Source organism: Bombina bombina, chromosome 1 (genome assembly GCF_027579735.1).
Source record: "Bombina bombina isolate aBomBom1 chromosome 1, aBomBom1.pri, whole genome shotgun sequence".
NCBI classification, from domain to species: Eukaryota; Metazoa; Chordata; class Amphibia; order Anura; family Bombinatoridae; genus Bombina; species Bombina bombina.
Genome location: NC_069499.1, coordinates 1,531,229,659 through 1,531,256,689, shown reverse-complemented (window position 1 = coordinate 1,531,256,689; position 27,031 = coordinate 1,531,229,659). Strand labels below are relative to the sequence as shown.

The 27,031-nt window shown below is 38.7% G+C and overlaps 1 protein-coding gene across 1 annotated transcript in view; it reads right to left on the bottom strand.

Annotated features, from left to right (window-relative positions):
- The window catches only part of LUC7L3 (LUC7 like 3 pre-mRNA splicing factor), a 122,515-nt gene extending 119,463 nt beyond the window's left edge, over positions 1–3,052 (bottom strand). The window contains exon 1 of the mRNA XM_053721670.1: positions 2,862–3,052. Within this exon, the coding sequence (XP_053577645.1) occupies positions 2,862–2,960 (99 nt within the window). The 5' untranslated portion in view covers positions 2,961–3,052. The remainder of the gene's footprint in view (positions 1–2,861) is intronic.
- Positions 3,053–27,031: the final 23,979 nt, after the last annotated feature.

Below are 27,031 nucleotides of genomic sequence, written 5' to 3'. Positions count from 1 at the left end.
TTAAAAAGTTTACGTGAACAATGCATTATAACATGTATATTCTGCCAAACCCTTCTTTTCATTCATTATGCAGCCGTATGAACGAGTTCTACCTAGGTAGAGCTAATTTGGCGGCACTCAATCGCATTTGCACAAACTTTTTGCAACGAATGCGTACTCCAGACTTCTCCTGGTGTTTCTACTGCCGCGTCACTAACATCTCACTGGATGCAGACTAAAAGGTGAGTGGAGATTAACAATGCATTGTGCATGCGAGTGCCCACACAATAGAATGCGCTTTCATTTAAATATTGTAATTAGCCGATCAGTGCTGCAGCGCCATTGGAGGAAGAAAGGTAATGCATTATCCAGCCTACATTTAAGGATGGTCATTTCGGCCGTGTACAAGGTAAACTAAAACATAATTTTATTGAACATCAAAGATTCATTTTAAGGTAAGACTTAATAGGTTTTAATCTTTGAAACCTTAAAGAGGACAGTCAACACCATAATTCTTTTGTTTTAAAAGATAGAGAATCCATTAAATTACCCATTCCCCAGTTTTGCACAACCAACAGTGTTATAATACAGGTTTTACCTTTGCAATTACCTTGTATCTAAGCCTCTGCAAACTGCCCCCTTATGTCAGTTCTTTTGACAGACTTTCATTATAGCCAATCTGTGTTCACTCCTTGGTAAATTCACGTGCATGAGCTCAATGTTATCTATATGAAACACGTGAACTAACACCCTCTAGTGGTGAAAAACTGCCAAAATGCATTTAGATTAGAGACCGTCTTCAAGGTCTAAAAATTAGCATATGAACCTCTTAGGTTTTGCTTTCAAAGTTGTTTAACATTACGTGCCCTATTTGAATCATGAGTTTATTTTGGACTTGACTGTCCCTTTAACGAAGTGGTTATGTATTTTTTACAACGCTGCAAAAGTAAAGATTTCTAACCCTTTAAAGGGACACTAAACCCATTTTTTTTCTTTCATGGTGCAGATAGAGCATGCAATTTTAAGCAACTTTCTAATTTACTCCTATTAATTTTTCTTCGTTCTCTTGCTATCTATTTAAAAAGCAGGAATATGATACATAGAAGCCGGTCCATTTTCAGTTGAGAACCTGGGTTATGCTTGCTTATTGGTGGGTAAATGTAAAGCTCCAATAAGCAAGCGCTATCCATGGTGCTGAATCTAAAATGGGCTGGTTGCTAAGATTTACATTCCTACTTTAAAAATAAAGATAGCAAGAGAACGAAGAGAAATAGGAGTAAATTAGAGAGTGGCTTAAAATGTCATGCTCTATCTGAAATTAATCATGAAAGAAAAAAAAATTGGGTTCAGTGTCCCTTTAAGTGTAGTGAAACATTAACCATACAAAAGAAAAGCCAGCATGCAAAAACATTCCCTTACTGCTATAGTTGTATGCAGCATGAGCTCCTGTGTGCCTACCTACAGTATATTTTTTAGATGGCTAAAGACACGTGAACGCTACTAAACTCACATAAGATTACTCTAACAACGGATATGCCATGCTCTATCCAATACATTGAAGTTCAGTTTTGACTTTAGTGGCCCTTTAAGTCTTAGGGTAGGTGACAATTTAGTTGTACTTGCCTGCTCCTCATCATGTGTTATTTCTTATCTATACAATTTTATACCTTCAGGTAAGCACTTATATTTACGTATATATTCACACCAATACATTATGCTTACATACAATAGGGCTTCCAAAAGTTTATTTATCCGACACCTTTTAAAGTGATACTTTTCCACTTAATTCTTCATTTATTTGTTTTTTTAATGTTTAACCACCGCTCTTCCATAAACATACTATAGTAACCTACCTCTGTTGACCATCAACCTACATCATATCGTTTTAGCATCTGTCAAAGTGGGACTTTACAGATACATCAAATTCAAATAATCTTTAGAAACCTTCACAAATTAGATGACACTAAGTTGGGTGCACTTTATGCAATAATGAGACAGTAAAGTCACAGACATGTTTAGAGCATGTCATTTTAAACAACTTATATTATCGAACTTCCTTTGCTCTCAAGCAAATATAGGTACAGGAGCTCATGAGAGTGCTCTATGGCAATAGTACTTGCAACAATGTTAGCAGCAATATTATGATCTGTTGCAAACACTATTGAGTTCTGACACATGCACATGAGAACCTATGTGTAGCAAGAGAAAAAAATATGTGAAAATAGAAGTTAAGTGTGCTTAAAATTTAATGCTCTATTTAAATCATGAAAGTTTAACTTTACTGCCCCCAAATATATACAGGGCTTACAATTGTCACTAGTCAACGATACGAACTTGAAGTGGGGAAAAAAAATAGAACACTGAACTAGTAACTTTTTCCTCTGGGGTAGTAAGTAACCTTTAACCCTTGACAAGAAAAATATATATTTCCAGTGTGCGTGTGGAGAATATATATATATATATACACACACATACTGTATACACACATACTGTATACACACACTGGTAAGATATTGTAAAACCTGGCTAAGAAAAGACGCATTTAAAGTGGGTTAATAGATTTAACTTTCCTTATGACATTATCTATAAATCATAATTGTGCTAATGTCCTATACAACCGGGGGTCAGACTCCCAAGGCCAACGCTATGGCGCTTTCCTCTATATGGAGAAGACCTCACGCGGCCATAACAAAGCGCCATAAACAGAAATGATTTGGATTGAGTTCGCCACAAAGAAAAGTAACGAGCTGGCGCATTGCGAGGAGCGGTTAGAACCCGCTTGTGGAGCAGAAAGTTCACAAGGAAAAGGTGCATCCGTGACGGTCACCAGAACGCGTCCGTGAGGGGTAACAACTACAAGCGTGCTTTCGCACCATACTCACACTCTCGTCATCCCAGCGGACATTACACCGCTTTTCGTCCGGGGCCAGGTTACGGTCCCTTCCCATCAACTCATCGAGCAGCTGTGCCGCCGACAGCATGGTGATATCCCGGGTTCAGGGACTCTCGGGATTATTCCTGGAGCGACGATCTCACGAACCCACCACACTGAACGAGCCCGAAAAACAAAATGGCGCCATAGACAGTTATCCCACAATGCACCTTGGCACTTGGCAGCGTACCGCCCAGACCTCTGTTACTATGGCGGGGATAGGCCTCTCAGTCAGAACCGCTCAGCCATTCCCTCCCTGGTCATGTGAGGTTAGGTTACGTGTGGCGTCTTTATGGTTTATTATATGTATCATTCAGAAATACATAAAGTATACAAATTATACATTTATTGTTTATTTTCTTATGAATAGAAAAACTTTGGCGCAGAACTGTAGTGCCGCCTTAGGTACAGTGAAATCAACTCCTCCTAAAGAAAAGAACTACCACCTCGAGTTTTAGCTCATATATGGCTCATCTAGTTCTCATAACAAGTCCAGGACACATGGAAGGCGTATGCTCCCTCTAGACAAACCGCAATGATAATTTTAATGCAATTAAAGGGATACTGAACCCAAATGTTTTCATTCGTGATTCAGATTTTCTTTATAATTTACTCCTGTTATCAAATTCCTTTGTTCTCTTGGTATCTTTATTTGAAAAACTATGGCTTTAAGCTTCTGAACTGGCCCATTTGTGGTTCAGCACCCTTTATAGTGCTTGCTGATTGGTGGCTGCCTGTTGAGTATATTATGTAGTAAAGATAATACAATCATTAAAATTATCTACATTTTTACAGTCTTGTCTATCTGTCAGGATTCTCTTTAGGAACCACTTCTTAACATATTATAGGGATACTGCACCTTTAACTGCATTCTGATCCACTTCCTGTTCCCTATAAAAGATTAGCAGCCCTCTAGCTCATTGCTTGGTATTGAAGTCTATTCTTGATTCCTTGCTCTCCTAGCGTACTTCTGATTGCTCTGTGTACTGCATCACCTACCTGAACTTTGTTGCGCTGATCAGTCAGCCACTCTGCCGCTAAACTTTCCTTCACTGCAGCTACGAGACAAACAGTCTTCCCGGCCGGATCTACGAGATCAATCCGCGGTGATGTCACACGCCAACCAAACGGACCGTCCCGGCACTTGCCGCTGCTCACAGCCTCTTCGAACCCCGAAACTGGGAGTGGGAACAGCCTCCGATTCTTCACAATAGCCAACCGGCAATCATTCCAAGGTACCTGTCTCTCTCTCTCAAATTCTGGGCTAATCTTACCTGCTCCATTACCGCGAAGCTAAGCATTATAACATAACTTTCTGTTCTACTCAAATCTTAACCAAGGTTTCATGTGGCATTACATATTGTCTTATTCATATCTGTCAAACTAGAATGTAAAAGGGTAACCTCATGTATACAGGTTACAGTCTCTCAGCTTGTACTTAATATAACTTCTGTCATTATTCCACACTTGTTTCTTATATTTCGCTTAACTGTATTTTACTGTGTAATCAAAACAGGTGACAGTTCTAAGTTCTTAAAATATATATTGAAACAAATATAAAATGCTTAGGAATATATCTGGGACTCACATTACCTTACTGGTAACTTATGTGCTTTTCACATATTTCTAAGCTACATACTCAACCACTATATCTCAGCAGCTGTGGTCTAATTGAAGTTTCCTCTTTGTTCTCTAGACAACTTTGTTTCCTTGACATACCTGACACTATCTGACCTACTAAATGATTGAAACAAAAAAAGAAAGGGCGCCTCCTAGTGTAGCCATATTTCAGTAGAACTTGCCTGAGGAAACAGAGTGGTGAGCTCTGAGAAACGCGTAGCGTGTTTTACTGATTGTTTTTATGTTCATTTATTTATTTTTATAAAACTCATTTTTGATATACTTCTGGAGTCTCCTATCTTTTATTTGCTACATTGATCCACTGCTTGCCAGAGTGTTATGTGCGCTGGGCCACCATAATATACCCAGCTTGCCTCATTAGCACTATAGTGTGCTCCATAATATGTGAGTATCTCTCTAAAGGGATCATTTGGGGCTTACAACTGTATCAACTGATTTGCACTAGGAGTCGCCCTCTGTATATTTTTCCAGTTTTCCACTATCTGACCTACAATTCATATTTTTTTGACTGACTTTCTACACTTCTCCAGTGATTGAGGATCATAGCCTCTTTTGATTAACCTGTCCTTGAGTTCCAAGGACTGTAAGTCATAAATGTCATCAGACTTAGTATTTCTTCGTCTTATGAATTGGCCTTTGGGAATGGCCTTGATCAAATGTCCCGGGTGTTGGGAGGAAAGCATGCAGAATGGTATTGCCAGCTGTTAGTTTTCTGTATATTTTTATAACAATCTGATTGTCAATAATAGACAGGGTATGATCTAGGAAATTAATCTCCCTATCATCTAGTTCACCAGTAAATTTAAGTCCTAATTCATTAGAGCTGAGGTATGTCAATAGTTGGTCCAAAAGATTAGGCTCATTACAATTACGCACCACAAGTAAAAGGTCATTAATATACCTGACATAGAGCCCTATCTGTTCCTGCCAGGGGTTTTGGGGGGAGTAAACGTACATTAGCTCCCAATGGTTCGCCAACAACAGCGCTCAAATAAGAATACATTTGGAAGAAAAAAACAAGCCCAAGATCAGAAAGATCATAAGAATGTGCCAAAATCTATCTTGAAAAAGAAAGACACTAAGAAAGTTGCATTTAGTGCCTCAGAGGGTGAAACATCAGACTCTGAATCTAACACTACCGCAAGCTCTTTTTCCTTCTTTTCATCCATTTGTTCTTCTTCATCCTCTATTTCTACCTTCCTCCTCCCCTTCTTCTTGTGTTTTTTTACAGGAGTCTTCGGGGGAGGAAGTGGAGGTGGCAACGCCAGCTGTTCGCCCCAAGACGAGAAGGACAAAAGCCCAGGAAAGAGACACAGAAGAAGATGGAGAAAAAAGAGGGGGAAAGTCCAACAAAAAGAAGAAGGGACACAGTTAATTAATGCTAGTTCCATTAGTTCTGATGGGCTCAGTATTCACAACATATCACATCATAATTTAAGCAATGATGAACAAGCAGTTCTATCCAAAGGGTTGGGCTTTGCACCCACTAATAGATTCTCTAGCTTTAATACTTTACTTGACGTGAACAAATTTACACGCAAATTAGCTTTGAAAAGATTCTTTGCATTGTCTAATAAAGATTCCAGTTTCAATGAAAATGATATACAGATACACGGCAGGCAAAGAGAAAATGCCTGACTGGTATCTAGAAGAGGCGCCAAAGGTGAGCAATTGTAAAATGAATAATGGGTACAATAATGTATAAATAATATAATAGGGAAAAAAATGGTGATATACCTTTAATAAAAGTAATATAAATAGATATAAATAGATAAAATGAGGTATCTAAGCCGGTTATGTAATCTGTCTAGTAGTAGATCTAATAGGCTATAAAATGTAATAAAATAAAATAATCTTAATACAATAACCGGTATAATGATGTCACTAGGCTTAATAAAATGGCCGATAACACAAAAAAGAAAAAGATATCAGCATACAGTATTGATATCAAATAACACATATGTTATACAACAAACTATTGACAAATAAAACAAATAGAATGAGGGGGGCGGAGCCAACAGCCGAGGCAATCAGACATGTCTTGCCTGAGCTCCTAGGCCATGCTTAAATAAAGTAACTATTCCCAGAGAAAGAACAAGCTAAATGATTATGTGGATATCTCCCTACTGATCTACCATGGTAGGATACCCTGCTTGAGTCCACATTTATTATTACCTCTGACTCAATATCTCCTTTAGGAGGGAGCTGTGGTATTGCAAATGCCGTGATCCCTGGGCCTTCCTATTCTGCTATAAGCCTAAGTCGCTACATGACGGAGCCTGAATCAGCCCTAAAAATGGAGGAGCCTCAGGAGTCACTCTATTTACTACTGCAAGATCTAGGTCAAAAGATCACTAGCTGCTTTATTGATTTTACAGACACTCTGAGGTCAGCACTTCGAGAAAAGACCGCAAACACACTTGCTGGTGAGGAGTCAGAAGATTCAAGGAAAGAACCTCCGTTAGTAAGCGCCTTGGTAGCACAATGTTCTTTACCACAGTTTCACATCGGAGAGGAGGACCATGATCACCCACCACTACAGCATGTCACCTCCTGACTATCCACCGGTGGCGGTGAGTGACTCCGGAGCATTAGAACGGACCACGCAGAAAGTAGTACAGCGGCAGCCATTGGCTCCCAAGCCACCTCTTTTAATAGTGGGACTACCGTGCTCTCTGTCAGCGTTGAGCAGTGAAGGGGTATGTACTTACCGCGAGGGAGAATCAAAGTATACTCTGCTGTTTGCTCACTTCATGAGACTGTGTGGACTCCGGAGATGCCCTGAGCTGGATTTTGCTGGCCTCTACAGTATCAGAAGGGGTAATTTTTTGTCTTTGCTTCCCGAGGCTACTTAAAAAGACCCTGTTATCCCTGGAGCACCCCTGGATTTAGCTTTGTTGCTCCGTAACTTGTTTGGTGCTGCTATTTTCTACAGTTCACATGAGCTCCTTCATTAACCCTCAGGACTCGTAGTTCTCCCTTTTCTAGATATCCCTATATATATCCTAGTAAACTTTGCCTATATAAGGGGTTATTGTTACTGCGGATTTAAGTTTAGGGGTATATAATTTTACCCTCACATACTCCCTATAATGTATATAGCTCATGACATATATAAATATTGTTCAATACCTAAAGGTTTATCTATACTCATACTATGGACATTACAAACAACCTTTTATGTGCCCTGAGTTTACAAGGGACTTACACAAATTTGCTCTACTAGGGGAAAACCCCAGCTTTTGCTACTCACTTATATGATTTGTGATATCTGTATATTTGTCCTTAGTACTACTCTGCTACTAACATGTATATTTCTAATAGAGACTTTCTCTTTCGTATTATATTCTTTTGCGGCATATCTAAGCATGATATTAGCCTGCAGTATGGCCACATGTTATTATATCTCACATGCTATACGCCAGCCTGTATATGTGTATTGTTTAGATTTTTACATGTTTAACTAGATCCTCTTTCAGAAAGATTGTATGGTTCTCAGGAATATGCAATGATGATCCTTTTTACCACCTACATTAACATAAGTTGTATCTGCTATACCCAAGCCAGAGTTCTTTGTGAAGTTGTTTTAGGGTTATACCTTGCTCTATCCATGACTCTGCCCTTTCTTTTAAATATGTTGGTGCATAATCTGTAGCTAGGGTTGCCACCTGTCCCTTAAAATACAGAACACTTATAAGTTACACATGCTGCAGGGTGTACAGGGAGGAATATGAATAGTGCTGTCCAGAAACACAATACATGTTCCTCCCTGCACACCATGCAGCATGTGTAACTCATAAGTGTCCATGAAAACATGGCTGAGGTGGCAACCCTATCTGTAGCCTGGCTCATAGTATTGCCTCTATTCTTTAATTTTATGGGGCATTATACACTCATTTCTGTAATCCAGCCCTGACCATGTATAAGCTACACTTACTACTGCTACGACCAATATACAGGCACAAGCAAGCCTTACTCTACGTTACTACACAGTCCCCAGAAAGAAAGATATTTATGGACCCTATGTTAATTTTGGGCTTTGCTATATATACTCCTTTACCTTACCCTCCAATGTGCCCTCAACAAGCAAACTATAACTGAGATATAATTATTTTTTAAAGCTTACTGTTAGACATAACCATGCTGTAAGTGAGACTATAGGTGAATGTCCCACTCTAGTCTAATATATATCTATGCTACGGCCCAGGCTTTTGCTCTATTATATATAATACTCATAACATTAACAGATTTCCAGCCCCAATAGTGTAGCTATACTCATACTACCCTTACTAACCTACTTTATGTGCTGTGGACTAAGTTTTGCTAAAGTTTTTAGTCCCAAGGTATACACCTTGTACATGAACAGGGAATCCACTTTTGGAAATGTCTATACAGGAATATCTAATGTCAAGCTTAAATCCTTTTGCCAGTATCATCTATAAGGTTAAGAAATGTTGTGCAACTGTTATAGTTTTACTTAATGTTCATGTGTTTTGACCATGTCTGCATCTAGAGACTGCGTTATCCGCTCACAACCAAACTTTACAATGCACTTACTACCCAGTGGGAGGACGTGCAGTGTCTAATACCTCTCAATTAAGACATGTTTATTTCTCATTTTTCATATGAGACAGTTGTCCAGTTGATGTGCACAGCATCTAGTTGACGTGGGATATTTATATATTTCCTATGTCTTGCTTAATTATTGTGTTGCTATTATTACTGTGGTGCACTATTGAGTGTGTGTTACACATATCCGTATTTCTATATGAATATATTTATGGTCTCAATTCAATATCATTTTGAAGCTTTGAATGGTAAACTTAATTCTCATCCTAACTGAATTGGAGACATACATGCTCCTTCTTTATATATATTACAAATTAAACTTAACTGTTTTATAAGTTTAGTGCTACACGCCACGCATTATGTTATGATACTTAATTGACCTAGTCAATTACCATTGCAGTTGACCATTGCTATTTACATTGTTGTTCTTGTTGTCTTCATTATATAACTTAAGTACTTAATAATATTGTTATATAAAAAATTACTTATACAGCGGTGCTTACCCGCTGATATTTCCCCAACTTCCCCCTTGCTCTATATTCTGTTCTTGATATCAAGACCCTTTAATAATAAGAAGCATTCAATCCTTTGCCGAACTAGATATTTAAGTTCTTAAGAAGTTCATGATAAATTGGGTCTGTTTAGTAGCTACAGTGCTCCTTCAGAGCGCATTCTAGCATAATGACCTGGAATAATAGTTACTCTCATTATGATATGAAAAACATAAAAGGAGGTTTTCACTTATATTTCAACACTTATTATATGTTTCCTTTTTCTCTCATATTTTTGTTGAGACAATCATTGCTATGTACTGTAATATTTATATGTCATATTTTTCTGTTTTCATTATAAAAAACCCTCAATAAAAAATTATTTAAAAAATATATATAAATAGAATGAAAAGTATAATCAAAATGTAATGAAAATAAATAAAAAGTCCTGGTGGAAAAATATATCATAAAAAACAAGAGATAATTCCAAAATCCTCAGGCAGCTCCTCTGGTGTGTCACGCCACAACACAGGATCAAAACATCTAAAATACAAAAGGTAGAGGGCTCCACATAGTGCAGATCAGACAAGCAGGGAATAGGATATGAGAGTAAGCGAAAAACCTACTCACGTGATGGAATGCACCAATGTGCAGTACAGGCAAGCCGAGACCAAAGAATCGCCCGGCAGACTCCTAGGCAACTGGAACTAGTAAGATCCTTGTCCCACCAAAGGAAATCCAGGGATACAGGTTAGTACCCACAGGCTGTCTCACACACCAGTCAGAGAAAGAAGCCAATGCTCTCCTGGGTACAGTGGCGGATGTATGGATACCACAGAGTTGAAAACAATGTTGTAAATCCGACAAATGGAAGATAAAAGTGCAGCAGCAAAGTCACAAATGTTTTAAAAATTTATTTAAAAAGTTAAAAACATCAGCAACGCGTTTCTCCGTGTCAAAGAGCGGTTTCATCAGGCTTTACAAGCATTCATAAAGCTGCTACACTTATAACTAGTAACATCCAATCAGCATATGGGAGGGTTCCACACCCACAAATTACTCAGCTGTTCAGAGTGGAACTCATCACAAAGACCCAGTTTTTCGTAATATACAGGAAGAGTCCCAATTGTTCAAGAGTTAGTATATCCTACAGGATAACAGAATAATATTACTCGTAATTATATAATGCATATAGTGTCTATATTAATAAGGACACTATTATTAAACATTTGGAAAATAAAAAGGGGAGGTGACGGTTAACGTCATCTTTTAGAATATCAAATACAGGAGGTGTGGCAGAATCATAGGACACAACCTGTCTTCAAATGAAGACTGTTCATAATCGTTAAGTGGATATATAAGCTAGTGTTTAGCTATTATGTGTGTTGGATTATGATAAAAGCGTAACGAACCATGTAAACATAACAATAGGGGACATGCGTAACAGAGAACATTCCCAAAAAATATATAAAATAAAACCTAAAAAGTAACCTAAAATATATACACGTAAGGATATAGTTATATCTAAATGAAAGTGATGTTTGCAATTGTGTGTTACGATGTGAATAAAACATAATAGATGACGTGTGTGGACAGTGAGAAGTGAGTGTGACAGAGGGCGTGTTAGTTGGAATAAATTAGCATACTAACTATAGCGATAAAAAATGACAGTTAAATAGGTATCAGATATCCACAACGTCGCTATACAAATACCACCTAAATCAAAATAAAGTGCAAAAAGATAATCAGCCGGTATAATGGATATTATAAAATATAGGGGGAGTAGACTAAATGTCACAATGATAATAGACCAATTGTGATAGGGAGTGCACAAGTGGTAAGGAGCTTTGGGAAAAGTGCAGTCCAATGGAGGAAAAGGGGCGTGGGGAGCAAATAGTAAACAAATACAGCATGGTCTTATAGCCATGTCGAAATAACATGACAGCCATAGTAGTGAATAGAGGTCAGTAAAAAGGTGACAGATGTAAAAGTAACGTGAATATGATAGGGGAATGATGCATAATACTTAATTGGTAACTAAATCATGCTAATGAAAATCAAAATATGATAATAGGAAATAAAAACTAATAATTAAAAATAAGACAGCAAATGAGAATAAAAATAATAATAATATGTAAGGATATCAGTGACAAAGATATCACATATAAACTAATGATATCCAACCATAATACCCATAATCGGGGTACAGGGAAAAGTCAGTAAAATCCTAACGGGATATCGAAGTGGGAAAAGAGACTCAATAGGAGCGCTATAAAGACACTAAGATCAGATGGGACAATGAAGAAGAGGCAATAGTAGATATAAATATATACACACTAGTGTCAATATATATAACAAATGGAAAGAGATTTATAACTAGAGTGTAAAGTGAGCAGTGTCAGAATGATGTAGGTCAAATTAGAGAGGTGACCAGTGGATGGTTGGTACCAAAATGGCTAAAATGTAAACAAGATGCATCAAAGGCCTGTGAGCAAAGAGGCATCACTAAAGGATAGGGAACATTACTAGATAGAGAGAGTGAATAAGGGCTGCACGATTAACCGCGAGAGTACGTGATTTTCATTAAAAAAACATTGTTTATTCTTCATGAACACGGAGGCGGAGCAGGGTGCGGGCGTGGGCGGACCTGAGAATGCCCACGAAACGACCATTTTTGCAGAGAATTCTGAGTGTGTGGCAGCAACTGGCTTTAATCCTGCAGTCATCTGGGAGTAGTGTGGCGGTGGTCAAGCGTTGGTCAAGCTGTGGTGTGGCGGTGGGACAGCTCAAAGTTGTGAGCAATAAAGTGAGTATTAAAAAAAAACTTTTAAAGTGCACTTTTTTTCTGTGATGCATGTGAAATTGTGAATGTAAACATTGAAATTTAGACATGTTTGTTCATTAAGGGTTGCACTTGCTACTACTACTTGCTTGTAGAATCATGTATTGCTTTGTGAAATTTGTGAATTTATATTATTTATGTTACACATAAAATAATATTATTAATATAATAATATATTTTACTACTACAGAACAGTCTCTAGCTCTACTTCATCATCAGAATATAGAGGATGATCATGATAATGATATAGATAATGAGATAGTTACTTTTTAATAGATACTGATTTAGATTCCCAGAAGATAGACCATAAATCTCCTAAACAGTGGTGCAGTCAGTGCACATATTTTTGTTTTTTATAATATTTTTCCCCTAATTTTAAATAGTTAATTTTATATTTACATTACCATTACCCTTATTATACCAGTTTGCAGTCCAGTAGTGTACCATAACACAAATCATTTTTAATAAATAATCAAAAAAGATCTCTTATTATATTAGTTTATGTTCCCAAATAAGTTATATTGGTTTAATAATATGTTTATTTTTTATTTATGGATGGATGCATTGCTGCAGCTGCTGCAAGTGCAAATAAAGTAATATTTTTTTTTTTATTTAAAAAAATAAAATAAAATTCTAATAATTTTTTTATTGTAGCTCAGCCTGTGCAATTAATGCAAGTCAGATTTTTTTTTAATCATTGATGCTAGGCTAGTGCTGCAACAATAAAACAAATCATTAATGGTTATTTAATGCATTTTGGTTAGCAAAAATATCAAAATTAGCATGATGCTTAAATGTGCAAGCAATCCATTCATGGGGGCCTATCTATCAAGCTCCGAATGTCCATGTGCATTGTGCAGCCACAAAATAGCAGCCCTAAGTACGCCTAACCAATTCTGTTTAAGAAAAAAAAAAATAGCTTTGCTAATAAAATATATGTCAATTTAATTTCAAATGTTGCTTAAAATAGCAGGGCATGGATGCCATGCCATGCTCTATTGCTCTTGATTCAGAACACAAAACAAATTAATTAAATGTAGAAAAAAAGTGTTTTTTTACTTTGATGTCCCTCCCAGTCCATTAGTGTTTCTGACTGTGTTGTGTTTGTTCATTGTTGTCAACAACACAGTCAGAAACAGTAATGGACTGGGAGGGACATCAAAGTAAAAAAACACTTTTTTTATACATTTCATTAATTTATTTTGTCTTTCCAAAAAGTAGAACTTGTCTCCCTCCCACCACCACCACCTTATTCTAAAAATCTTTTATGTTCATTGTTCAACCAACAGCAAATACTGCCTGACAGTGCCTGTGTGTCGTCTACTCAAGTTCACCAAAGTCAGCCAACAGCTGTGGTTCCAGATTGCATCCTGTTTCTTCTTCTACAACAGCAAGTTCATCCACACATCCTGCAGCCTGTTTCTTCTTCTACAACAGCAAGGTCATCCACATCCTAGTGCAGCCTGTTTCTTCTTCTACAACAGCAAGGTCATCCACACATACTGCAGCCTGTTTCTTCTTCTACAACAGCAAGGTCATCCACACATACTGCAGCCTGTTTCTTCTTCTACAACAGCAAGGTCATCCACTGTAACATTAACAGTATTAACTTGAGTAACTGTTAAATTTAAAGACAATAAAATTGTGTTTTGTAACACTAAATCAGAAAGTGAACACTATGTGAAGTGACACCAGGTTGATTTGGTGTAAATTAAGCCTTTTAATATTGGTAGGATTCTGAACTGTTTAGCTAACAGTCAGATACAAACAGCACAGGAAATTAGTAAGTTAGCAAGGTACTTTGTAGTTCAGGAATAAATGCAAGTAGTAGTCATACAGTCATTAGACATAGACATCTTATACTTTAGTTAACTAACCAGATCAGATATGCTTGTCTCCCTTCAGTTATGCTTGTCTCCCTTCAGTTGAAGCTGCAGCTGACATGCAGAGATGAGATCCTTTGATGATATTGGATATTACACTCCTTAGTTAGGTAAATCAGTCTGTGAAAATGTGGAACAGGCTGCAGTCTGATTAGCTGAGTGCAGCTGGAAGTCTGTGAAAAACAGATAGAAATAGTTGAATAGTACTTTGAAATCCTTAGGTTGTTTAAAGTATAGTTAAATTGGTAGTTAGCTCAGGAACAAGTATGTCTCTCAGGGAGTTTTACAAATTACTAAGCAAAGCTTGGGGGTGTGAGCAGGTGTGATAAAGGGAGTGTGTACCTGTGATTGGTTAGTACACCTTAAAGGAAAAGCAGCATAACTGAAATACTCTGACAGGACCCCCTCCTCAAGCAAACTGATCCTCAGCTTGAGGTCGAGGACGGTCTGGGTTGCGACGATGGAAAAGGGATACCAATCTAGGTGCAGAAAGATTGCTAGATGGTTCCCAACTATCCTCCTCCTCTGTGAAGTTTTTCCATCTAATTAGATATTGGAGAACCCCACCGGACATTCGGGAATCCAAGATCCTTTCAACTTCAAAGACATCATTTTCAGATGGTACCAACGTTGTGGGCAATGGGGGAACAGAAGACCTAGTGGGATGGTAGGGTTTCAACAGAGAAACATGGAAAGTGGGGTGGATCTTCATGGTTGTCGGAAGCTGTAACGTGACAGCATTGACATTTACCACTTTAGTGATAAGGAAAGGACCACAATATTTCTGAGTGAACTTTTTACTTGGCAGATGAAACTTCAGATTCTTTGTCGACAACCATACTTGATCACCTATTTTATATTCTGGTGGTTTCCTATGTCTCAAGTCATAGTAAAATTTCTGGGAATTTTGCGCCTTTCCAATATTTTCTTTGATGATACGGAAGTTTTCTAATAGGGTGTTCTTTAGTTCATCCACCATAGGTGAGTCTGCTGGTGTTGAAGATAAAGAAGTGAAGCTGGGATGGTACCCATAATTTGCATAGAATGGGGTCATCTTTTTAGAGGTGCTTGTTAAGTTGTTATATGCAAATTCTGCATAAGGTAAGTATTTCGTCCAATCTTGTTGTTGACATGAACAGAAACAGCGGAGGTATTCATCGAGCCACTGATTCACTCTCTCAGTCTGTCCATTCGCTTGAGGGTGATATGATGTTGTATAATGGTGTTGAATATTTAAGGCTTTGCATAGGTCTTTCCAGAAACGGGACGTAAACTGAGACCCTCTATCAGAAATAATTACGGAAGGTACCCCATGTAATTTTAGGATATGATTCAAGAAGAGAGTAGCAGTTTCAGATGATGATGGAATTTTGTGATATGGTAAAAAATGTGCCATTTTGGTGAATGTATCAATAACAACCATGATGGTATTCTGGTTATTGGAAGGTGGTAACTCTACAATAAAATCTATACCAATCTGCTGCCATGGAGAATTCGAAACTGGGAGGGACATAAGCAGTCCATAAGGTGTTGACCGGTCATTTTTTGAGATCTGACATATTACACAACTTTTAATGTATTCCTTGATTGTATCCTTCATGTGAGGCCACCAGTAATTCCTGGAAATTAGTTCCAGAGTCCTATTTACCCCTGGATGTCCTGCTAAAGGAGTGTCATGATGTTCGTTTAGAATCTTTAAACGTAAGTCAGTTGGTAAGAATATTCGATCATTATAGTAGTAAACACCATCTTTTTGCTTGATGTTTTTGTTATGAACTTGTTCAACAGGAGCTGAGGAATTTCTTATTTCTGTTAAGAGATCTGAAGTGAAACCAATGAATTTTTGGAGTTGAAGAGTCATCGATCTTTAGAAGTTGTCTTGAGAAGGCATCAGCCTTTCCATTTTTGTTAGCAGGTCTGTAAATGATGTGAAAGTCAAATCTAGAAAAGTATAAACTCCATCGCACCTGACGTGAGGACAGTGTTTTGTTATTTTGGAGGTATTGTAAGTTCTTGTGATCCGTATAAATTAATATGGGATGCTGGGCTCCCTCCAAGAGATGTCTCCAAAATTCTAGTGCCCTCCTAATAGCTAGTAGTTCTTTATCACCGATGGTATAGTTCTTTTCAGCAGGAAACATAATCTTGGAGAAAAAGGATACAGGATGAAGTGGGGAGCTTTCTGAAGTACGTTGTGATAGAATGGCACCTATTGCGTAGTCTGATGAGTCTACCTCCAAAACATATTGTAAATTTACATTTGGAAATCTTAAGATTGGTGCTGAGATGAATCGATTTTTTAAATGTTGAAATATTTCAGTATGTTTCTGGGTCCAATGGAATGATACTGTGGAGCCGGTGAGTTGCGTGAGTGGTTTTACTATCCCAGAAAAATCTCTAATAAATTTGCGATAGTAATTAGTGAAGCCTAAGAATCTCTGTAGTTCTTTTTTATTGGTTGGTACTGGCCAGTCTCTAACGGAATCTACCTTTTCGGTTTGCATCTGAATTCCTGAGGAGGAAATTGTATAACCTAAAAATGAAATTTTTGATTTGTGGAATGAACATTTTTCCAATTTAGCATATAATTTATGTACTTTTAATCTGGCAAGCACCCAACGTACATGTTTGATGTGATCTGTCATATTGTTGGAGTAAATGAGAATGTCGTCTAGGTAAACGACTATGCATATATCCAGTAAGTCAAGAAAAATGTCGTTAATGAAATGTTGGAAGGCTGCGGGCGCATTACAAAGGCCGAATGGCATCACTAAATATTCATACAGACCATACCTGGTTCGGAAAGCAGTGAGCCATTCGTCACCTTCTCTAATGCGAATTAAATTGTAAGCGCCGAGCAGGTCAAGCTTTGTGAAAATCTTGGCATTGGTAAGTCTTTCAATTAGTTCCGGAATTAATGGTAACGGATATCGGTTTTTAACGGTTCGTTTATTTAGCTCTCTGTAATCAATTATTGGTCTCAAACTAGAATCCTTATTTGTCACAAAGAACATACCTGCTGCTGTTGGGGATGAAGATGGTCTAATGAAACCTTTTTTAAGGTTATCTTGTAGGTATTGTTTTAAATAATCGAGTTTGGCTTGACTTAATGGGTATAAATGGCCAACTGGTAGGGTGGAACCTGGTATTAGTTTTATAGGGCAATCGTATACCCTATGGGGAGGTAAAGATTCAGCTTCGGTTTTGCTAAAGACATCTGCAAACTCATTATAAACTTTTGGGATGTTAAATTCTTCAGTAGAAGTTAGCATGATAGATTGTTGAGGATAACAAGTATTCTTACAATATGCAGAGTGTAAAGATAACTTAAATGTAGACCAATCTATTGTGGGATTATGAAGTTGTAACCAATGAACCCCTAAAATAACTGGAAAATGAGGAGAAGGTATGACATCAAAGGTGATGTATTCTGTATGTCCTTCGGGTGTAAGTACAAGTAGTGGGACAGTGTGGTGTGTGACTGGACCTTCTGTTAGTGTTGAACCATCAATAACTTTGAGGGACACCGGTATCTTTTTCAAAACAGTTGGAATTTTATTTTTTGTTACTATAGTAGCATCAATGAAATTGCCAAAGGCGTCCGAATCAATGATGGCAGTTGTCTCCAATCTTCTAAGGTCCCACTGTAGTAAAAGAGAGAGGTTACAGTAAGCTGTTGAACTGTTACTATAGTGTGAATTATGTAACATGATTAACTTACTCTTCTTGTTCTTGCGAAGAACTGGGCATTCAGAAACGGTATGGTTAGGGCTGGCACAGTACATACACAGTTGTTTAGATCTTCTTCTCATCCTCTCCTCTGGGGTAAGCGGCCCTTTAATCACTCCAATTTCCATAGGAGTAATGGTTTCTGAACTGATAGTAGTAGTTGGAGAATAAGAAGATGCATGAGATCGTGGTGTTGTTTCTGTCTGCATTCTTTCTGCCTTTCTTTCTCTCAGTCTTCTGTCTATCTGTGTGGCTACCTTAATCATAGCTTCTAAAGTATTGGGCATTTCTATACGAGAGAGTTCATCCTTTATACTTTCGGAAAACCCTAACCTGTACTGATTTCTTAAAGAAATCATACTCCAAGAGGAATCAGAAGCATGCAACTTGAATTCTGCAGTGTAATCTTCAATAGGCTTCTTCCCTTGCTTTAGTTGTCTCATTTTATGTTCAGCTGTTAGTTGTACATCTGTATCTGTATACAATTCATCCAATGCATTAAAAAAATCTGTTAATGAATTTAGGATAGGTGAATTGGTTTCAAATAATTGATCAGCCCATTTCCTAGGCTCTGCTCTTAAATATGATACAGTGGTAAGAACCTTCACTCTATCAGTGGGATAAGTGAGAGGCTTTAGGTTGTACAATAGATAACATGCATTTTTAAACTGTCTGTAATTCCTTCTGTCACCAGAAAATGCTTCTGGCAAACTCACTTGTGGTTCAGGTGTAGGAAATCTTTGTTCTCTATTGTCCTTGAACATATCCTTTAACACTTTATTCTCCACTTGTAAGTCTCTAATAGCTTGCCCCATCTGGTCGGTTTTCTGACTGAAAATTATAAACAACCTGGGGTAATTCAGCTGGATCCATAACTTTAACCAGCTTACTTTTCTTTTTCAGGCTTAGTAATATGTAACATTAACAGTATTAACTTGAGTAACTGTTAAATTTAAAGACAATAAAATTGTGTTTTGTAACACCAAATCAGAAAGTGAACACTATGTGAAGTGACACCAGGTTGATTTGGTGTAAATTAAGCCTTTTAATATTGGTAGGATTCTGAGCTGTTTAGCTAACAGTCAGATACAAACAGCACAGGAAATTAGTAAGTTAGCAAGGTACTTTGTAGTTCAGGAATAAATGCAAGTAGTAGTCATACAGTCATTAGACATAGAAATCTTATACTTTAGTTAACTAACCAGATCAGATATGCTTGTCTCCCTTCAGTTATGCTTGTCTCCCTTCAGTTGAAGCTGCAGCTGACATGCAGAGATGAGATCCTTTGATGAGATTGGATATTACACTCCTTAGTTAGGTAAACCAGTCTGTGAAAATGTGGAACAGGCTGCAGTCTGATTAGCTGAGTGCAGCTGGAAGTCTGTGAAAAACAGATAGAAATAGTTGAATAGTACTTTGAAATCCTTAGGTTGTTTAAAGTATAGTTAAATTGGTAGTTAGCTCAGGAACAAGTATGTCTCTCAGGGAGTTTTACAAATTACTAAGCAAAGCTTGGGGGTGTGAGCAGGTGTGATAAAGGGAGTGTGTACCTGTGATTGGTTAGTACACCTTAAAGGAAAAGCAGCATAACTGAAATACTCTGACATCCACATCCTAGTGCAGCCTGTTTCTTCTTCTACAACAGCAAGGTCATCCACATCCTTGCTTCTCATTTCCTGCACTTCCTTTTATGGCCAAACTGGTGTGCATCATCCATGTGAGACAGGATGCAGTCTCAGAATTGTGATGTCATCACTTATTATTTAAAGGGCCTCTGTTCAGTATGCTTTGCCTTTGCGTTGTCTTAGACCTGTTTGTGAGAGTCCCTGTGTATTACCTGGCTGCCTGACGTCCATCCTGGTTCCTGATCCCTGGCTTGTTCCTGACTCTGCTGTTTTCCTTGTTCCTGATTCCGGCTCGTCTGACTATTCGCTTTGGCTCCTGACTCGGCTTGTCTGACTACCAGCTCTGGTTTTGACTCCTGGCTTGTTATTTGACTTGTGGACTTTTTATTATTTTTTGCTTTTAATAAAGGTGTGATTATTTGTTGCTCAGTATGCTATTGAGTTCCATACGCTTGCCGCAGAGGTAGGTTGGAACAATGAAGCCCTTGTTGCCGCCTTCTTTCATGGGCTCTCTGATGCTATTGACGCCGGTGAGGTAGCTCAGTTGGTAAAATGCCCTGACTACAAAAGCCTCTTCACAGATCCAAAGGTCACTGGTTCAAATCCCGGCAGGGCCGACTCAGCCCTTCATCCTTCTGAGGTCGAAATTGGGTAATAATAACAACTATTACTATTCAGCTGCCGATTTGGTTAATTCCGAGAGCGAGCATTGAAAAAGTGCTTTGAGTCCAACTGGGAGAAAGGCGCTATATAAATACTAGTTATTATTATTATTATTATTATTATTATTATTATTATTATTAAAGACGAACTTGCTGTCAGAGATTTACCAGAGGATCTCGAGGCATTGGTGTCTTTTTTTATCCTGATTGACATCAGACTCAGAGAGAGGCCCTCTTTCAAGGAGCGCTTGTGGAAGCCTCCTTTTCCGTTGTCTCCTAAGTGTTCGATCCCACCCATGCCTCCATCTCCTCCCATGTCCCGAGTCACTAGGTACTGCTCTGCCTCTATTGTGAGTTACAGGACCACCTTTTGAAGTCTTGTCCTACACGGCCGGGAAACGCTCACACCTAAGGTCCTGTCTGGGGCAGACCTTGGGTGGTTTATCCTCGTCCCCGGAACCGCTTAAGGAGAAACCTTTGGTCACGGTTGTCCTTTCCTGGGTGGACTCCTCCATAGTCACTCAGGCTCTTGTTGACTCCGGTGCTGCGGGCTATTTCATTGACAGTGCTTTTGTATCAAAGCACTCCATTCCTGTTTTGCCTCGGTCCATTCCGCTTGCTATTGAGGCCATTGATGGCAGGCTCCCTCAGCCGGCACTCGTTACTCAAGAGACTGCTCCGTTGTCCATGGCTGTTGGGGCTCTCCATTTTGAAACCCCCCAGTTCCAGGTGATAAACTCTCCGCATTTTCCGGTTGTTCTGGGTTATCCCTGAATCCAAAAGCACAATCCCAGTCTCGACTGGCGCAGGTCCAACATTTTGTTGTGGTCCCCACAATGTATTTCCACTTGTCTTCGGGAAACCAGTTAAAGTCTTGTGCACTTCTTCAGTATCTCAATTGCCAAAGGCGTACCGAGAGTTCCTAGACGTTTTTTGACAAGGTGCGTGCCGGTATGTTGCCTGCTCACCGGTCTTACGATTGTGCCATAGACCTGCAACCCGGAGCCATTCCTCCTCGGGGCCGGGTGTACCCTCTGTCTGTTGCAGAGAATTGTGCTATGGAGGAGTATATTGCAGATGCTCTGTCGCAGGGGATCATCCGCAAATCCTGCTCTCCTGCAGGGGCTGGCTTCTTCTTTGTGAAGAAAAAGGGTGGCGAGTTAAGACCATGCATCGATTATAGGGGTCTTAATCGTCTTACCATTAAGAATGCTTACCCTATTCCGCTCATTACTGAACTCTTTGACCGCCTCAAGGGAGCTACGGTCTTTACTAAACTTGATTTGAGAGGAGTGTACAATTTCGTTAGGATTAAGGAGGGCCACGAATGGAAAACAGCATTTAACACCAGGAGCGGGCATTATGAGTATCTTGTAATGCCCTTTGGCCTATGTAATGCTCCTGCTGTTTTTCAGGAATTTATTAATGATGTCCTATGAGATATGTTGCAACAGTGTGTTGTGGTGTACTTAGATGACATCTACATACACTCACCCACACTTGAGGCTCATCGTTCTGATGTTACATGGGTTCTTCAGAGACTACGTGAGAACGGCCTGTTTTGTAAACTCGAGAAATGTGAGTTCCCCGTTCCCCAGCAAGGTCAGTCCTCCAGAGCCAGTGTATTTTACAACTGCAAGGTCAGTCTCCTCCAGTGAAAGCCAGTGTTGCCTCAATCTAAATAAACATGAATATGAGCAACCCCATTGTTGTCGTCTTTGAAGTTTATATTCAAATAATTTCAACTTAGTGTAAGCCTGTGGTCTCTTGTCTCTTCTCAATCAAGGTGACTGCATCATCATTAAGTTAAGCAAGCGCATTGTTGTCTTTTTTATATTCTAGATCTAGACCAAGTACAAGCCTGTGGTCTCTTGTCTCTTCTCAATCAAGGTGACTACATCATCATTAAGTTAAGCAACCCATTTTTATCTTCTTTATATTCTATATCTAGACCAAGTACAAGCCTGTGGTCTCTTGTCTCTTCTCAATCAAGGTGACTGCATCATCATTAAGTTAAGCAAGCCCATTGTTGTCTTCTTTATATTCTAGATCTAGACCAAGTACAAGCCTGTGGTCTCTTGTCTCTAGTCTCAATCCAGGTGATGTCACTGCATCATCAAGCCCATTGTTGTGCTTGTGTTCTTTCTTTATATTCAAGTGCAGCTAGCCTGTGTTCTCTTTAATCAAGAGTCTGCATCATCAATCCCATTGTTGTATTTCTATTCAAGTGCAACAAGCCACTGTGTTCTACTTCTCTTCAATCAAGGTGCCTGCATCATAGCACTATCAGCCTATTTTTTTCTTCTTTCAAGTGCAGCAAGCCTGTGTTCTCTCTTCAATCAAAGTGACTGCTTAATCAAGCCCAATAGCCCATTGTTGTCTTCTTTATATTAAAGTGCAGCTAGCCTGTGTTCTCTCTTCAATCAAGGTGACTGCTTAATCAAGCAAGCCCATTGTTGTCGTCTTTATATTCAAGTGCAGAAAGCCAGTGTTCTCTACTTCTCTTCAATCAAGGTGACTGCATCATAGCACTAAGTATCAGCCTATTTTCTTCTTCTTTAAAGTGCAGCAAGGCTGTGTTCTCTCTTCAATCAAGGTGCACTGACTGCTTAGTCAAGCCCATTGTTGTCTTCTTTATATTCAAGTGCAGCTAGCCTGTGTTCTCTTCAATCAAGGTGACTACATCATCAATCCCATTGTTGTCTTTATACTCAAGTTCAGCAAGCCAGTGTGTTCTCTACTTCTCTTCAATCAAGGTGACTGCATCATAGTTCTGTCAGCCTATCTTTTTCTTCTTTAAAGTGCAGTAAGCATATGTTCTCTCTTCAATCAAGGTGACAGCTTAATCAAGCGCATCATTTTCTTCTTTATATTCAAGTGCAGCTAGCCTGTTTTCTCTCTTCAATCAAGGTGACTGCATCATATAGCACATTGTTGTCCTCTCTTTATATTCAAGACTTTCAAGTGCAAGCCTGTGGTCTCTTGTCTTAATTGCAACAGAAGCATATCATCCATTCTTTAATTATTAATCAAAATAAATTGTGTGATTCTAATAAAAAAGCTTTAAGAAGCTTTTTTAAGACTGCTTCCGTTGCATCATCTCTGCAACTTGAAGAAGCTATACTAGCATCATCAGAGCTAATCTAACTGCATTATCAAGGCCATTCACTCTGTCTTTGTATTCAAGTGCAAGACTGTGGTCTAGTCTCGTTGTGCCACGGTTGCCAGTGACACCTGACCCTACTGATATTGGCAGTGTGTGCGGTAGTATAATCTCCTCATATTTTTGGTGCCAGCTGGTATTGTGTGCGTGGTACATAAAATTCAAGATGAGTTCTGAAGAGCTGTCCGTGTCCAACAATAACGAAGATGATGATGAAAATGATGTGGATGTTGCTACATAATTGTTGGTGCCAAAGAAAAATTCAACATCAGTTGTTTGGGAATATTTTGGGTTCAGAAAAGAGGATGTGAAACAGAACCAAGTAATCTGCAAAACTTGTGGAACGAGTGTTGCAGCAAAACCAAGTAACACATCAAACCTGTTCCAGCACCTTAAACAGCGGCATAAGGAAATCTTTGAACTATGTATGGCAAAAAAAAAAACCTGGTAGAGAAAAGACAACACAAACAAGCTGTGAATCTAAAGTTGAGCAGCAGCAATCAATCATAAAGGCATTTGCAAACACACCACCATATGGGAAGACCTAAAAAAGGCATAGAGAAATAAACAACGCTATTGCATATTATATATGCAAAGACATGGTGCCTGCATACACCGTTAGTAAAGACGGCTTCAAAAGAATGATACACGCACTCGACAAGAGATACCAAATGCCATCTCGCAATTACTTCTCAGTAGTTGCAATCCCAGAAAGGTATGCAAAATGCAAAGCTCTAGTTGAATCTGAGATAAATCAATTGAAATACTATGCATCAACAACAGATATGTGGTCAAGCCGAACAATGGAGCCATATATGAGTTTAACCGTGCACTTCATCAATGATGATTTTGAGATCAAAAGTCTCTCGCCTAGATTATGAGTCTTGCGTTAGCCTTAAAAAGCAGCATTGAGAGGTTCCAACGCTGCTTTTTAACGCCCGCTGGTATTACGAGTCTGGCAGGTACAGGTGTACCGCTCACTTTTTTTCCGCGACTCGAGCATACCGCAAATCCACTTACGTCAATTGCGTATCCTATCTTTTCAATGGGCTTTTCCTAACGCCGGTATTACGAGTCTTGGAAAAAGTGAGTGGTACACCCTCTCCTGTCAAGATTCCTACCACATTTAAAAGTCAGTAACATAAAACTCTTAACTAAAGCTCTAAAAAGTACACTAACACCCATAAACTACCTATTAACCCCTAAAACGAGGCCCCCCCACATCGCAAATACTATATTAAAATTTTTAACCCCTAATCTGCCTAACCAGACATCGCCGCCACTTCAATAAATGTATTAACCCCTAAACCACCGCACTCCCGCCTCAGAAACACTAGTTAAATATTATTAACCCCTAATCTGCCGTCCCTAACATCGCCGACACCTAACTACATTTATTAACCCCTAATCTGCCGACCCCAACGTCACCGCCACTATATTAAATTTATTAACCCCAAAATCTAAGTCTAACCCTAACACCCCCCTAACTTAAATATTATTTAAATAAATCGAAATAAAATTACTAAAATTAAGTAAATTATTCCTATTTAAAACTAAATACTTACCTATAAAATAAACTCTAAGCTAGCTACAATATAACTAATAGTTACATTGTAGCTAGCTTAGGGTTTATTTTTATTTTACAGGCAACTTTGTATTTAATAACTTCCTAGTTAAAATAAATACAAATATACCTGTAAAATAAATCCTAACCTAAGTTACAATTACACCTAACACTACACTATAATTAAATAAATTACCTAAATTAACTACAATTAATTACAATTAAATTAAACTAAATTACGGAAAAAAAACACTAAATTACAGAAAATAATAAAATAATTACAATTTTTTAAACTAATTACACCTAATCTAATCCCCATAATAAAATAAAAAATCCCCCCAAAATAATAAAAATCCCTACCCTATACTAAATTACAAATAGCCCTGAAAAGGGCTTTTTGCGGGGCATTGCCCCAAAGTAATCAGCTCTTTTACCTGTAAAAAAAAAGACAATACCCCCCCAACATTACAACCCACCACCCACACACCCAACCCTACTCTAAAACCCACCCAATCCCCCCTTAATAAAACCTAACACTACCCACTTGAAGATCACCCTACCTTGAGACGTCTTCACCCAACTGGGCAGAAGTGGTCCTCCAGACAATCCGAAATCTTCATCCTATCCGGGCAGAAGAGGTCCTCCAGACGGGCAGAAGTCTTCATCCAGGCAGCATCTTCTATCTTCATCCATCTGGAGCGGAGCGGGTCCATCTTCAAGACATCCGACGCGGAGCATACTCTTCGTTCAATGGTGACTGGAACAATGACGGGTCCTTTAAATGACGTCATCCAAGATGGTGTCCCTTCAATTCTGATTGGCTGAGAGAATTCTGTCAGCAAATCAGAATTAAGGTAGAAAGAATCCTATTGTCTGATCCATTGGTTAAAGGTCTCTTTTGTGATTGGATTGGAGAGCATTTTAATTCTCTCAGTGAAGCCAGGATTCCAGCATATTGATGCTAGCGGGAGTTCTGCATTTATCTGCTCTTCCAGATGGACCCATCTCCTCTGCCTCCCGGCCGTCCTCCAATCCAAAATTCTTTGTAGAAGTATGGATATTATGTATCTCTCTAAATCAGGCAATCCTAAACCGCCATGCTCACGCGGTAATGTCATGGTGGTTTTGTTTATTCTTGGGGGCTTCTTTTGCCATACAAAAGTGTTAATTAATTTTTGTACTTGGAGGAGGTAACCGGGAGGCAACCCCTGATATAGATATACAACATATATGGAACGCTCATAAATGCGTTATTCGGGGGGAACTAATAGCGCTTAAAGCCGCAAAGAGGAAACAACAGAACATTTATCTCAACTCATTATTAGCAGACATTACCAAACTTCAAGACTTACATAAAATATACCCCACAAATACATCCCTGACAGACAGTATAACTCATAAAAGGGATCAACTTTGAGTATTTCTGGGCTCAGAGGCAAAGAATAAAGCCTTATACCTCAGGAAAATCTATTATGAAGGAGCAAATAAGCAGGGCAGAATGCTAGCCCGCCAGCTTAAGAAACGTACCAATAAACATTATATAATGGAAATTCGAGACACAAATGGAGCTAGGAAGTCCACTTCTAAAGACATTATTCAGACTTTTAGGGACTACTACGATTCCTTATATAATATTAGACGAGACGCAAACGACCCCCACCCTACAGACATAGTGAACTAACTTAATGACATTATTCTCCCTAAACTATCTGTAGAACAACAGGATGAACTAGACTCTCCATTCTCGGAAGAGGAGATATTGGTTGCTATCTCCTCTCTCCTTTCTGGTAAATCCCCTGGCCCAGATGGATTCGGGAACTCCTACTTCACAAAATTTAAAGAAATTCTGTCCCCATATCTACTTCGGTATTACCAAAGCATAGATGATGTTGGAGCTTTCCCTCCATCATCACTCCAGGCACATATAACGGTGATCCCCAAACCGAACAAA